General features: G+C 39.6%; 1 protein-coding gene across 3 annotated transcripts; it reads right to left on the bottom strand.

Annotated features, from left to right (window-relative positions):
* Positions 1 to 6,081: 6,081 nt before the first annotated feature.
* LOC100329755 (E3 ubiquitin-protein ligase RBBP6-like) lies at positions 6,082 to 9,321 on the bottom strand. 3 transcript variants are annotated; one of them, XM_073909042.1, is made up of 7 exons: positions 7,524 to 9,321; positions 7,234 to 7,330; positions 7,055 to 7,130; positions 6,820 to 6,908; positions 6,683 to 6,743; positions 6,441 to 6,580; positions 6,087 to 6,345 (listed from the first exon to the last, which is right to left on the bottom strand). In XM_073909042.1, the coding sequence occupies exons 1-7, from the start codon at positions 7,681 to 7,683 to the stop codon at positions 6,171 to 6,173; spliced, it is 798 nt and encodes a 265-aa protein (XP_073765143.1). In that variant the 5' UTR covers positions 7,684 to 9,321; the 3' UTR covers positions 6,087 to 6,170.
* Positions 9,322 to 15,152: the final 5,831 nt, after the last annotated feature.

Raw genomic sequence — 15,152 nt, 5'->3', positions numbered from 1 at the left:
TTTAACCCTTATGTATTGTTCATATTGTTCAAGTGGCTGTTTTTGCCCCCAATGACCTCCATTATAACTAAACTTGTTTTAATTGCAAAGCCATGACACCAGATAGTAACTCATTCTTTATTGTTGGTGGTTTCCCTGTTGGGATGAGATAAAATGAGTCATTTTTACTTTTGATGGTCAGTTGGCACCTTTAAACACCCCAAAAAAATGCTTGCTGGGATGGTACCAAGAGGCTGTGCTCACTTCTGGACAGAGGGGGTGTAGACTTGCAGCTAGTGCCGATAAGAGGTGCAGACGCTGAGGCTGTTCTGTATGCGAGTGTTGAGGTTTTGAAACATCAGCTGACAACGTGTAGGTAGAGAGTAGCAGGTTCTGGGAGTAGATGAGCTTGTCACCGGTGTAGACTCTGACCGACTTGTGAAGTTACTCACAAGACCTCCGCTTATGGGACATTACCATTCAAATGAAACGTTTCCAGCAGAATATGACGCTTTAAAAAACTCCATCGGCACTGGTAACTATGAAAAACACGACTGAGGGCATGCGCAACGGACGGTGATGGCTGCTTAGTGAAACGCGCTCTGCTTCAGATGTCCTTTTCTTTTATAAATATTCCTACTGAGCTTTAAACTGAGGTTTTAAGTATTCGCTTTTGTTAAGAGACGTCAGAGATGGCATCCAAACGAGAATTGCTACACTCGCCCTCCAAAAAACGACCTAAAGATGACGAACGCCTTCACGACGCCATTGCCGAGATGCTCGAACAACAACTGAGCGCTATAAAGCTAAGTATGTCTGCGATCGTTCGGGAGGAAATTTCAAAGATTTCTACACGTCTTAACTCCCTGGAAAATGATGTCAAAGCGGTCGGCGACAGACTGGATTATATGCAATCCACAGTGCGCGATATTAAAAAGGATTCGATTGCCAGCACGTCGCGTGTGGAGGAGCTACAGGAGAAGCTTTGGCTTTACGAAGACAAGGCCAGACAAAATAATCTAAGATTGGTGGGTTTACCTGAAGGCGCGGAAAGCAGCAATGCAATTCAGTTCCTGCAGACCCAGATTCCTAAGTGGCTGCCGGCCTTGCAAGGGAAGGTGATCGAGATTGAACGCGCACATCGCCTGTACGCGAACGAAGATTCCTCCAGAAAGAAAGCGCGCACTTTGATTTTCAAACTTCTCCGGTACAATGACAGGCAAGCGATTCTTAAGGAAGCCAGAAATTCTTCATCCCTAAATTACGAAGGAACCAAACTATGGTTCTTCCCCGATTACAGCAAGGGCACGTCTCAAAAAAGGAAAGTCATGTCAGAAAAAAGGAAACGTCTCCAACAGTTGGGCATTGAGTCTTTCTTGTTATACCCAGCAGTGGTGAAAGTGTTAAACGGCCGTGAGCAAATTCTCTTCAAAACACCCACAGATCTGGAGAAGTTCGTCTCATTGCTAAATGCCGACACTCCGATGGGAGAAAACCTGACGGCGCGATCAACTGACTAAATTTTGCCTCATATAAAGGGTGCTTACTACATATTTCAAGTAGGAATTTAAGTTGTATTACTGATATGGACATTTGATTAGGCGAGACACGGCTCCCTGGGTATAGCCGCGCAGCTCGAGCGCATGGCCTCGAATTTGTTTATTTTCCAGGCAGGTAAGAGAGACTGTATTCTCTCTCTACAGGCTGCCATTTATATTTTGTTTATTCTGTTTTTATTTAATTTAATCATTTCGTTGTTGTTAACAGGGTTTGCTTTTTCTTATTATATATTCAATTTGATGGTTCTCTGGGGTGACATTCTTGATTACATGTGTGCTATTTATGGGTTTAAAATGATCACTGTATCTGTTAAGTGTTTAATCTATGCGTTCTGTTATGAATGATATCAACGTGATATCGTGGAATGTCAATGGCTTGAATTCACCGGTAAAGAGAACAAAATGCCTGGATTATTTACATCGCAAGAGAGCCGATATAGCTCTCATACAAGAATCCCACTTCAGGGCCTCAGATGTTACTCGTTGTCAAAATAGACATTTTAAAATTATAGCCGCTTCATCTTACACTAGCGCTTCAAGAGGAGTGCTAATACTTCAAAATAGAAGATTCCCATTTATATTAGAGAAATCAGGGAGTGATGATCATGGGGCGATCACATATGTTTTGGGATCGTGGAATAGTTTAAAAATAGCTTTTGTTTCAGTCTATGCCCCAAATAAATTTGACACAGTTTTTTTTCCTTCGCTTACCAAGCTCCTCCTTAGCTTTGGTGACTACAATCTGGTAGTGGGTATGGATGCTAATGCAGTTGTCAATCCCTCTATTGATAAGTCTCTCTCCGCACCGTCCGCTGTACACAGTGACCAGTCTTCCCGGGCATTGAATGAGCTTATTTTGGATAATGACTTGTGTGATATCTGGAGGCTGCAGAATGAAAAATGTAGAGACTATACCTTTTATCCTTACCGACACAAGACATTTACAAGAATAGATTATATTCTTATATCAAAATATTTAATTCAGAGTGTAAATAACATAGGTATTCTCCCCATGCTCATTTCAGACCATTCGGCAGTAATTTGTAATTTATCACCCCCTACAGGATTTCAAAGGACAAAAAGGTGGCGCTTTAACACAACTCTGCTACTGAAAGATGATTTTATTAAACAGTTACGAGATAATCTGACCATGTTTCTTTCAGAAAACTCCAGTTCAGCAGTTAATCCGCAGATTTTATGGGAAACAACCAAGTGTTTTCTGAGAGGGAACTGTATATCATTTGCCTCCTATGAACATAGATCTAAAACTAAAGAATTAAATCATTTAGAAAAACAAATTAAAATAATAGAGAGAGACTTAAAGGAAACTTTTTCAGAACAGAAGAGCAGGATTTTAGGAAATTTAAAATCTGATTGCAATGCAATTTTATTAAGAAAGGCAGAATTTTTGATTCATCGCACCAAACAAAATTATTATTTTAATGCAGAACGACCCACTAAATTATTAGCTTTAAGGCTGAAACATAATGAGGCAACGTCATCAATAACAGCCATTAAGGATAGTATGGGCACCCTGCATACTGCTCCGGACAAGGTGAATGCTACATTCAAGAACTTCTATGAGCATCTTTACAGTTCCGAGGTGGGGATAGAGGATCAACAAACAATTGAATTTATATCAAAACTAAATCTCCCTTGCCTAAGTGATGAGCAACAGAAATTTTTAGACTCTCCAATTACATTAAGTGAAGTAAAAGAAGCTCTAGAGTCAATGAATAAAGGAAAGGCCCCGGGCCTAGATGGTCTACCCCCAGAGTTGTATTTGGTGATATGGGACTTGCTAGGACCACTCCTTCTAAATTCCTTAAATTTTGCAATAGATACAGGTTGTTTTCACAGAGATCAGAATACTGCCCTTATCTCACTGATTTTAAAAAAAGGGAAGGACCCCTTTAGCTGCTCTAGTTACAGGCCGATTTCACTAATCTGTACAGACACTAAGGTTTACGCAAAATTCTAGCCCGCCGTTTAGATCAAATTGCCGGTTCTATAATTTCCCATGACCAGACAGGCTTTCTTAAGGGTCGCTCTGCTATGGATAATGTCAGACGACTTTTAAATATCATGGACAAGTCCAAACTTACTGAGGATCAAAGTGCTATTCTCTCACTAGATGCAGAGAAAGCCTTTGACCGGGTCGAATGGACATATCTCTGGTCAGTTTTGAAGTGTCTGGGCTTTGGTCCAAATTTTATACATATGGTACAAACTCTGTATCGTAATTCAGCTGCAAGGGTGTCAACAGGGTTGAGCTGCTCAAGTGCTTTTCTGCTGGGCAGAGGCACAAGACAGGGCTGCCCAATGTCACCATTGTTGTTTGCCCTTTCGTTAGAGCCTTTGGCCCAGGCAATTCGTCAGGATCATGTAATCGCCCCTATCATTATAGATAATTCTAAACATCACATCTCTCTGTTCGCTGATGATATTCTACTATATATGTCAGATACTTCTACCTCTATTATTCAATGTCTTAAAATATTTAATGATTTTAGAAAAGTGAGTGGGTATAAGATTAACTGGGAGAAATCTGTACTAATGCCACTGTCGGGGAGAAGTGATATCACGTCAGTGCCCGCTTCAATTCCAGTTAATAGCGCATTTACATATTTAGGAATTCAGATTCTTCCTTCACTTCAGGTGATGGTCAAACAAAACTATAGTTCCTTATTCAACAATATCAGACAGGACCTAGAGAGATGGGGCGCACTATTACTCTCTCTGCAAGGTAGGATTGCGATTATCAAAATGAATGTTCTACCTAGACTTCTATTTTTATTTACCATGATTCCTCTTTCTCCACATAAGACGTTTTTTAAAGAAATAAATTCCATTATAACTAAATTTATTTGGAACAACAAACGTCCTCGAATTAAACTTAAAAAATTACAAAAAACACCTGCTAAAGGGGGGTTGGCAGTTCCTAACATTCAACTATATTTCTGGGCATGTCGACTGCGCAGTCTTAAGACTTGGTTGGAAGTAGATGCTGATATTGCTTGGCGTAACATTGAATCATCTGCTGTGCATCCACACCGACTACAAGATTTGTTATTTACGGGATTACCTAAAAGAAAGTAAAAAAAATTGATAATAGAATAGTGGTTGACTCCCTTAAAATATGGTATGATGTTTGCAAATTTACTGGATGCACCAACAAATTTACAAAAGAATCTCCGATTTGGAACAATTATCATTTACAATCTGGGGGTAAGCCCTTTATATATAAGCTGTGGTCAGATCAAGGTATTTCTGTGTTGGGTGATATCTTCGACAACCAGGGCTTGAGGTCTTTCCAGGATTTGAAAGAAGGTTACAATCTCCCCGGACATTCCTACTTTCTGTATTTAAGGCTGAGAAGTGCAATGCGCGCTTATGGAGTTCCGTGGAACTGTAATTTGGACAATCATCCATTGCGGGACTGTGTGAATTTCTCTCAGTCACGTGGATCAATCTCATGCATTTACAACAAACTTCTTAAGTATGACTCTGTTGCACTCCCCATCATCACAATATGGGAAAAGGAACTGTCCTCTTACCAACTGAACTGGGACTAGATATGGGAAAGTATCCAGGTGATGTCTAAGAATCTTGCCCATCAACTCATACACTATAAACTGATCCACAAGGCTTATGCAACTCCATATGTGCTTCACCGCATGAAACGGTTTCCTACCCCTTTTTGTACACTGTGTAATTCAAACTCTGTGGGGACATACATGCATATGTTTTTTGAATGTCCACTTATCAGTACATTTTGGGATAAGGTATTTCAAACTACTTCAGAATTGTGTGAGATGTTCATTCCCAAATACCCTAATATCTGTTTATTGAATGATGATTATGATCTAAACCTAAACAATTCCCAACGCAGGATATTTCATACTGCACTAACTGCAGCCAAGAAAGTTATATTTAAAATATGGCATGAACCCTCATTTCCAGCGGATAAAATGTGGCTTATTGAACTAAAAAATATTGCACTGTTAGAACGTTCCACTGCAAGAATTAACAGAGCTAAACCCCATACAATCAAAGCATGGTCCGATTTTATTGAGAAAATTTCTTATATAATAACTAGTTAATTCTCACCCCAGAGTTTTTTTTTCTTTTTTTTCTGTGTATTGTTATTCATTTATTATTGTAATGTCTTTATTTTATTATTATTATTATTTGAAATTTCTTTATGTATTTTTATTTAATGCAAACCCTGGCTTGTATATAGTTGTTGCTAGCTATGTATGCTGGCTTTGTTCTGCAATAAATAAATAATCAAAAAAAAAAAACACGACTGAGCACTAATAGTGTACTCAACACTTTACACTGACATTTGAAGGATCACCTGACATTAAAGACTGAAGTAAGAACGCTGAAAAAAACCCATCAGATTTTAGCCCAGAAGAGTTTCTCTTTTCCTAAATTAAAGCAAAACTTCATGATATTGTGTTTATGAATTCATTCGTGTGTGTGTGTGTGTGTGTGTGTGTGTTGCACTGCTGGAGTGAAGGTTAACCAGTCCACACAGTTCATGCGGCTATAATCTTTATTATCTTTTATTAATAAACTATGTACAATATTTACACGTCGGCTCCAGGTCTCTTGGATGAAGGTCTCTCAGCGACGTGGTCTCTTCTGGTCGCCGCGCGTCTCTGGTGAAGATGGGGAGCGGGACCGTTTCCCTCCGGCGTCCCGGACCGAAGATGCCGCACCTGCTGAGGACGAGGAGGGCAAAGGCTCGGTCTGGCAGGAGAAGGACGGCCTCTTTCTCTTCTCAGCAGCATAGGCCTCACTGAACAGATCGAGCGCAAACACACACAAGCAGACATCATGTGAGATTTGGACAAACACTAGAACATGCGGCTATGCCAAGTACAGTTTACTCACGCGTCTATGATGGGAATGACGTATCTGCCGCTGCCGTCTATCATGACTCCCTTTCGGTCTGGGTCGTCCACCTCCAACAGGAAGCTGCGGGGAATCCCTGTGCTCTTCCGGATGCGCTTGTGCGGCGCGGAGCGGCTGCCCTGTGAATTGAGGAGTGACAGTCAAACTCTGAGCAAACAATCTGACTGATGAGGACAAGAGCTCAAGTTCACAGCAACCGTGAGCTTGGAAAACCCAGTTACCACATTAGTGGGGCAGTGCCTAATGTGGTGTCCCGGGATCCCAAGCAGCCTCATGGCCTCACTAGTGAACATCAGAACCATGAGAATCAGCTCAGACATCTCTCACAAAGCAAACCTGTCAGTGTCTGAACGCTCACCTGCTGGAGTAGTAGCACAGGCTGGACTGGTACAACACCGCTTTCAGCTTGTCCTCCTCTGACGCCTTTGCCTCAGCCAGATTCTCAGTCTGTTTCACAGGCATTTGCACATTTGAATCTTTTTCACCCTCAACCCTTCAAACAATCTCAAATCTCCCTAAGAAGCTGAGTGCGTGTGCGTATATTGTGTGCTTTACATTGCGTTTTGCTATTGTGCTATTCATTTGTTCAATACCTTCAACAACTGCTCCAGTGAGAGGAGTGAAGGATCAGCTCTAGGTGAAGGTTCACGCCAGCGTCCAGCTTGATGTCTGCAAAACAAAGGAGCTTGTGTGACTAAGACACCAGGGACAGACCAGGAGTCTTCATATAACATCTAACAGAGGACGCGTGTGCTCATTTCACAGCACTTACCCAACAAATCTTCTGTTTGAGGACTTCAGTCCCGCCGCAGGGATCCGTCTGATGATGACCGACGTGTTTTTAGGGATGAGAGCATCATCTGTGTATTCTGACAGCAAAATAAAATCAGAATCAGCACATAATTATGGAGCACGGTATACTTTGAGAGCCATTAGCCTTTTAAAACAGCCAAAACATCCCTACATGTCAGCATCAGCACCACCTTACAGCTTCCAGAAGTGTCTGATGTAACGCATCTAATGTTAGCGTAGAACAGTTGAAGTGTCTTTTCCTCAACTCACCTTCATCAGTCTGGGCGTTGCTGATCTTCAGCTGGCAGAACTTCAGCCTCTTGCTCCTCATGATCTGCCGCTTCAGCTCCCCCGCGCTGATGTTGAGGCCTTCAAACTGGAGCGAGTCGTAGGTGAGTCGACTCTGGAACCTGTAGTGAACACAAGACATACTGAACACAAACACAAAGCACAGCGTAATAAAAAGGGTCAAACCTGAGTGATGGGAACAGCAGGCGATCAATCGACGTATCCAACGATCAATAATATCGATAATCTGGAAAAATTGTCACGGAGGACGCAGAGATCAGATGCCAATCGACACAGCGAGATTCAAACAACACCCACAGGACGGTTGTCATGGATGCTGATGATGAACACGTGACGCATGCGCTGTACAACTTCCGGCAATATTATCATTATTAATATTAATTTTATTGATAGTAGTAGTAAAATCATTGCGATAAGTATAATAAAATAAACAGCAGAACAGTTGGCCATCTCTGAATAATACACAGCGACGTTTCCCTGCACGAACGATTCAGGCCTTCGCCAAGAAGACTCGGGTGAGTCGATGATTCAGGGATTGATTCAACTGTCCGTTCATCCTATTGGCTTCTTTGGCTGAATGAATCGTTCAATGCTTTACTCAAATAAAGCGGCCTCTTGCTGCCACCTATTGGGGGTTTGCTTTTTTGTTTTCAAAAGTACTTTGACACTTTTTTAAAGGCACCTTTAAGTTCATTTTTGCACAAAAGCTCGTCTCTGTGCGTTCCAAATGGTTTGAAATTTCCTTAGCACATGGTTTTCTTGATGCGTTTGAAATTTTCAATGTAAATCCACTCGTACTTGCATTTGATCTTTATTATGCCTTAAAATCAAAACTATACTAAAGGTGTCTTATCCAAATGCAGATTTTCATTCAAAACGTTATGACAGAACCATATTACTTTACAGTGGCCCATGGATATATATATATATATGTGTGTGTGTGTGTGTGTGTGTGTGTGTTGCTTGTTTCTTATTTACCCATGCAGTGACTTTTAGGCATAAATACTATGTAGGCTTGCTAAAGGGTTGCATGAGAAATGTCATCATCGTGAGAGCTTGACTTTTTTTTTGTCGCTGCCTTTAGTTGTGGTGAAATGAGATGCATCATGTCGTTTATCTGTTTGTGCAGTCTGTACCTTCATTTCTGAATCGTGTGGCATCGTACTTGAAGCCAAGTCATTTAGCCCAAGGCATAGTTGTCTTAGAATGAGTAGTTTGCTGATCAAATTCCACATTTTGATGAGGCAAAACACATCTTGGATGTTTTAATTACTATTTTAGGTGAAAAACAAAACAATGAGATTTGTGTAAAATCTAAAGTTAACCAAGTCCAGCCCGCCATCTTGTCCTGCCTCTCAGTTCTCTTAAGCCTTGGGCCGGCTCTGTGAAGTGGCCTCTTTTGGGCTCATCATTGAAGACCGGACGAGCTGCAACATTTCGTTCTGCCAGGTTCTGGGAGTAGATGAGCATGTCATCGGTCTAGACTATGGTCAACTTGTGAAGTTACTCATACACCTCCGCTCATGGCATATTACCATTAAAATGAAACTTTTCCAGCAGAATATGACGCTCTAAAAAAAAAAAACTCCATCGGCACTGGTAACTATGAAAAACACGACTGAGCACTAATGGTACACTCAACAATTTACACTGACATTTGAAGGATCACCTGACATTAAAGACTGAAGTAAGAACGCTGGAGGAACATCAAATTTTAACACGGAAGAGTTTTTTTTGTCTCTCTCAAATTAAAGCAATATTTCTTAATCTTGTTGTTTTTTTTTTTTTTTACTGTACAGTTGCCCCAGGTGTTTATCAGGTGTGATGCCTGCTCATCTGACCTTTGACCTCGGCACTCAACTGCTGCCAGTTTTCTTTCAATGCCATGAGATTTCTGAATTCTACATGCAGGAACCGATGCATTCTTTTTTTTTTTTTAAACAAAACAGATATGGCAGACACGGCCAAACATTGAAACTTTGGAGGGCATTGAGGGGAAAAAAAAGCACAATATCATCAAGGGGAATAAAAGGTTTGATCAAAGCGTGCGTTTACACACGTTCATTTAAATATGGACAAAACCAACATTGGGTTATTTTTGTTATTAGATTTAAAATGCACGGACCCTATTTGACCCAGTGTTCATATATACATATGTTTTTATGAATGAATATTTTTGCATATAAAAGATAATAAAAGACTGACTAGACAGATTAGATAGTTTAATAGACAGATTGACACGTGTAGTCATTCGTTCCTGTGTATTTGATGACTAGCTTCCAGCAGTATCTGGCTGCAGACTTGCATGCAATCTGAGACACAAAGCACTCAGCGGAGCTAGTGAGGTCACTGTGAGAGGCGGGGTTAGGGGTGCACACTCACTGACAGCCTAGATTTAGCCTGGTTTTAACCAAGCCGTCTATTAGACTTTTAACCCTTATGTATTGTTCATATTGTTCAAGTGGCTGTTTTTGCCCCCAATGACCTCCATTATAACTAAACTTGTTTTAATTGCAAAGCCATGACACCAGATAGTAACTCATTCTTTATTGTTGGTGGTTTCCCTGTTGGGATGAGATAAAATGAGTCATTTTTACTTTTGATGGTCAGTTGGCACCTTTAAACACCCCAAAAAAATGCTTGCTGGGATGGTACCAAGAGGCTGTGCTCACTTCTGGACAGAGGGGGTGTAGACTTGCAGCTAGTGCCGATAAGTGGTGCAGACGCTGAGGCTGTTCTGTACGCGAGTGTTGAGGTTTTGAAACATCAGCTGACAACGTGTAGGTAGAGAGTAGCAGGTTCTGGGAGTAGATGAGCTTGTCACCGGTGTAGACTTTGACCGACTTGTGAAGTTACTCACAAGACCTCTGCTTATGGGACATTACCATTCAAATGAAACGTTTCCAGCAGAATATGACGCTTTAAAAAACTCCATCGGCACTGGTAACTATGAAAAACACGACATGAGAGAGGACTTCCGGTTGCGCCACCGACAGGATGACTGCTTAATCTTCGAGCTCGCCGACGGTTAACAAAATAACCCCCTAAAACCTGATTTTGTGAAACTTTGGGAGTATTAAAGTAATGATGGAGAAAGAGGTCACCACAAGGAGCAAAATAACATCGAATGTATCAGAAAACAACCCTGAAACAAGTCAAGTAACGTTAAACAGAAGCCGTTCCCGGACACCATCACCTCATGGCGAAGAGGGCCCCGAGGTCAGTCTGCGGTGTATTCTCATCGAACTTCGAGAATTCAGAAAGGATAACATGGAGCAGTTTGACGAATTCAAACAGGAATTAAAAAGAACGAACGATAGACTGGAAGAGGCTGAGGAAAGAATGGAAGAGACCGAGACCACGCTACAATTAGCATCGACGCTAATCAAACGCCTCATACAGCGCCAAGCTAATCTGGAAGCCAGAGTGCTCGATCAGGAAGGACGGGCACGCAGAGATAATCTAAGGATTTACGGTATACCTGAAGACAAGGAAGGCACAGACATGATCGAGTTTCTAAATAATTTGCTGAAAAACGCATTGGACTTACCCCGGGACCGTGAACTTGGAATTGAACGAGCACATCGAGCGTTACAACCGAAACCCAGTAACCCGGAGGCAAAGCCACGCTCAAAAGTAGTGAAATTTTCGAGCTACCGGACGAAAGAAGAAGTGCTTCGAAAGGCCTGGCAGAGAAAAAAGGTGTATTTTAATGACACTCGTTTCTTCGTAGACCACGACTTCCCTTTAGAGGTGCTTAAAAAGCGAGGAGAGTATGTCGAAGTCAAGAATGTATTGAAGGAGAAGCAAATAAAATTCCAGACCCCATACCCGGCAAGGATGCGTGTTTTCTATGAGGATGGCCCCCAACTGTACCAGAGTGCGACGGAGGCAACGAAAGACTTGGTCAAGCGTGGATTTACGGTCGCGGTGGTGAAACCTTCCGTGGCAATAGAACAGGAGGAAATTACAGCTAAACAACTAACCACCTGGCAACCGGTACTGAAACGACGGGACCGGGGAGAAGATCAGAGATACGGAGAGGTGGCCGGTGACGCACAACCCAAAAAAGCTTCCCGCAGTCAGTATAAGGAGAAGCTTAAGCAATTTAGAAAATGAACCAAATTGGAATTCTATACATCTAATCCAGGAAAACAGCTAAGATCTCATATGTCTTTCACACCAATATTTTATCCTATCTGACTGTTTTTGAAACAATCATCTGAATGAATAACGTTATATTCCTAATTGCGTTCGAATAATGTTTGAAAATGTCGGTACTTGATTATTGACTGTCATCCGAGGATAATTTTCTTTTGGAGTTAGACTTTTTTTTTTGTGTTGTCTGGACTAATTTACGACCAATTAATAGGGCCCCACTTCTTGAATAAAGTGGACATTTCCCTTACGGAGGCTTAAAACGCAGTAAGCCCCATAAGGCTCTTTAGAATCGAGCCTCTACACCGGAAGCAACTGTTCTTGTTAGTTACGGTGGTGTAATGTTCTTTAAAATTGTTCTAATTTGGTATCAGTTTAGTATCTATAATTTAAGAGAGGCAATGTCAAAATATACACTACGGTCAATAAGAGAGACGCAGAGGGGAATTAAATTGGTTAGTAAACTACAAAAATATGAATAAAGGTAATCTTAAAGTTATTACATTTAATGTAAATGGAGTGTTGAATCCAGCTAAGAGGAGTCAAATACTGTTAAAAATGAAAAAAGAAAATGAAGGGATAGTGTTGTTACAAGAGACACACCTTACACCAATAGAACATGAAAAATTAAAGAGAATGGGATTTTCCAAAGTGTATTATTCTTCTTACAAATCAGGACATAGAAGGGGAGTAGCAATATTAATTTCGCAAAAAATACCATTTGAACACCTCTCAGAAATTTCAGACAAGGAAGGGAGATATATTTCAGTAACAGGGAAAGTTGAAGATATTAATATAACTGTATGTAATGTATATGCTCCCCCAGGAAGCAAGTTATCTTTCTATAGGAAAATAATTGACTTAATGATAGAAGGCAAAGGAATTGTTATATGTGGTGGAGATTGGAATATCCGTCTTAATCCAAATCTAGATTCATCAAAAAACTCTAAACTCACACCCCTACATAAAAAAATAAAAATTGTAATGAATGAGCTAGGTATAGTAGATCTCTGGAGAGATCTTTATCCAACAGGCCGTGACTACACTTTTTACTCAAACCCCCATGATGTATACTCACGAATAGATTATTTTTTTGTACTCAAGCGAGATCGACATAGAGTACAAACCTGTGATATTGGAACGATTGACCTATCTGATCACGCCCCTCTCTCTTGTACTATACATATTAGAGATAATCCAGGAAGAACATTGTGGAGATTAAATACAAATATGCTGAATAATCAACAATTTCAAACTCAAATTAAGGAAGATATAAAGTTATTTTTTACAGAGAATGATAATGGAGAAGTTAACCCAGCCATATTATGGGATACATTAAAAGCAGTCATTAGAGGTAGAATCATATCACTATGTGCTCAAGAAAAGAAACAAAAACGATTAAAATTAACAAACCTTAATGAAGAACTAAAAGATCTGGAATTACAACATAAGAAGGAAAAAAAATCTGATTTAATGACTAAAATAAAGAAAATCAGAAACGAGATAAATTTAATATATGCACAAGAAATTGAAAGAAAGATTAATTTTACAAAACAAAAATACTATGAATCTGGTCCAAAGGGCACTAAATTGTTAGCCAGAAGGATGCAAAAACAACAAATTGAGAGATCAATATACAAAATAAGGGATTTGAATTCTAAAAATACACTACACAAACAACATGAAATACAAAAGACTTTTGAAAACTATTACGAGCTCTTGTATACTCAGCCACATTTAAAGAACGCCCAACAAATAGAACAATTTCTCGATTCTATCAACCTACCAGTTGTAACAGAAGAACAAAATAAAATATTAACTGCTGAAATAACTGAAACTGAATTAGTCAACGCTATTTCTAATCTTAAATCAAATAAGTCACCTGGCCCCGACGGGTTTTCATCAGAATGGTATAAAACTTTTCGATCAAACTTAACTCCAAGCCTACTCCAAGCGTGCAATATCACTATAAAAGAGGGTAAGATGCCCCCATCATGGAATGAAGCAGTAATCTCTGTTTTACCAAAGGAGGGGAAAGATAAATTAGAATGCGGTTCATATAGGCCAATCTCGATCTTAAATGTTGATTATAAATTATACACAGGCATTCTCGCCAAAAGACTGGAAAAGATTCTTCCGCAGCTAATACATAAAGATCAGACAGGTTTTATCTCGCAAAGACAAACTTATGATAATATTAGAAGATCCTTACATATACTAAATCATATATATCAGAACAAAATGGAGGCTCTTTTAATCAGTCTTGACGCGGAGAAGGCTTTTGACTCTGTAAATTGGTCTTTTTTATATAAAGCTCTTGAAAGATTTGGCATACATGAAAACTTTATAAAAGGCATTCGTACAATTTACAATAAACCAGTAGCCCGGATAAAAATAAATGGATACCTCACAGACACCATAACATTACAACGTGGGACAAGACAAGGATGCCCAATCTCACCATTGTTATTTGCTCTATATATAGAACCTTTGGCACAATGGATAAGACAAACTAAAAATATTAAAGGTATAAACATAAATGGAGATATTCACAAGCTGGCATTGTATGCAGATGATATTTTGATTTATTTAAGCACACCCACAACCTCACTTCCTGAACTAATGACTTTACTGGAGAAATTTGGTTCCTATGCAGGTTATAAATTAAATATACAAAAAACACAGACCCTATCTTTTAAATATACACCCCCAGTAACTATAAAAGACAAATTGAATATAAAATGGGATCAGAAATCACTAAAATACTTAGGAATTCATTTAACAAAAGAGATTTCAACATTGGCAAAAGTAAATTATGATCCTCTACTAATAAATATTAAAAATGATATACACAGATGGAATGCCGCTTCTTTCTTGAGCTTTAGCCAGAGAATTGACGCAATAAGAGTGAATGTCCTTCCTCGATACCTCTATTTATTCCAAGCTCTCCCAACAGAAATACCCCAAACACATTGGTCAGAATTGAACAAGACCATTTCTAGATTCATTTGGCAGGGGAAAAAACCAAGGATTAAATTAAAAACAGTAGAACTTCCAAAGGAACAAGGAGGAATGGCTTTACCCTACTTTAAGGATTACTTTTATGCAGCCCAGACTAAATATCTGGTTAACCTATGTAACCCAACATATCAAGCAAAATGGAAAGACATTGAAATTACACTAATGAATGATCCTCCATTACAAGCGATATTGGCACATAAAAACCTGGGGGGATACATAGAAAAAACGCAAAATTTATGGATTAAAGCCCAATTAAAAAATTGGAACATTATAAAAGAAGAATACAAACTGAATGATAAACTACAAATAATTCAATGGTGTGCTTATGACACTGAATTCAAACCAAATCAAATGGACTATAGATTTAAATCCTGGATTTCTAAAGGAATATTAACATTCTACTCACTCACA

This window comes from Danio rerio, chromosome 8, assembly GCF_049306965.1.
Source record: "Danio rerio strain Tuebingen ecotype United States chromosome 8, GRCz12tu, whole genome shotgun sequence".
NCBI classification, from domain to species: Eukaryota; Metazoa; Chordata; class Actinopteri; order Cypriniformes; family Danionidae; genus Danio; species Danio rerio.
The sequence above is the reverse complement of the archived record's forward strand: the minus strand, read 5'-3'. Positions and strand labels throughout refer to the sequence as shown.

What these genes read in the sequence shown, in the direction of transcription:
- LOC100329755 (XM_073909042.1), bottom strand. Translation starts at nt 7,683, where the DNA reads ATGTCTTGTGTTCACTACAGGTTCCAGAGTCGACTCACCTACGACTCG. An exon ending in CACTGGAGCAGTTGTTGAAG is followed by an intron (nt 6,909 to 7,054) that starts GTATTGAACAAA and finishes CCTGTGAAACAG; the next exon opens with ACTGAGAATCTGGCTGAGGC. An exon ending in GGCACTGCCCCACTAATGTG is followed by an intron (nt 6,581 to 6,682) that starts GTAACTGGGTTT and finishes CTCAATTCACAG; the next exon opens with GGCAGCCGCTCCGCGCCGCA.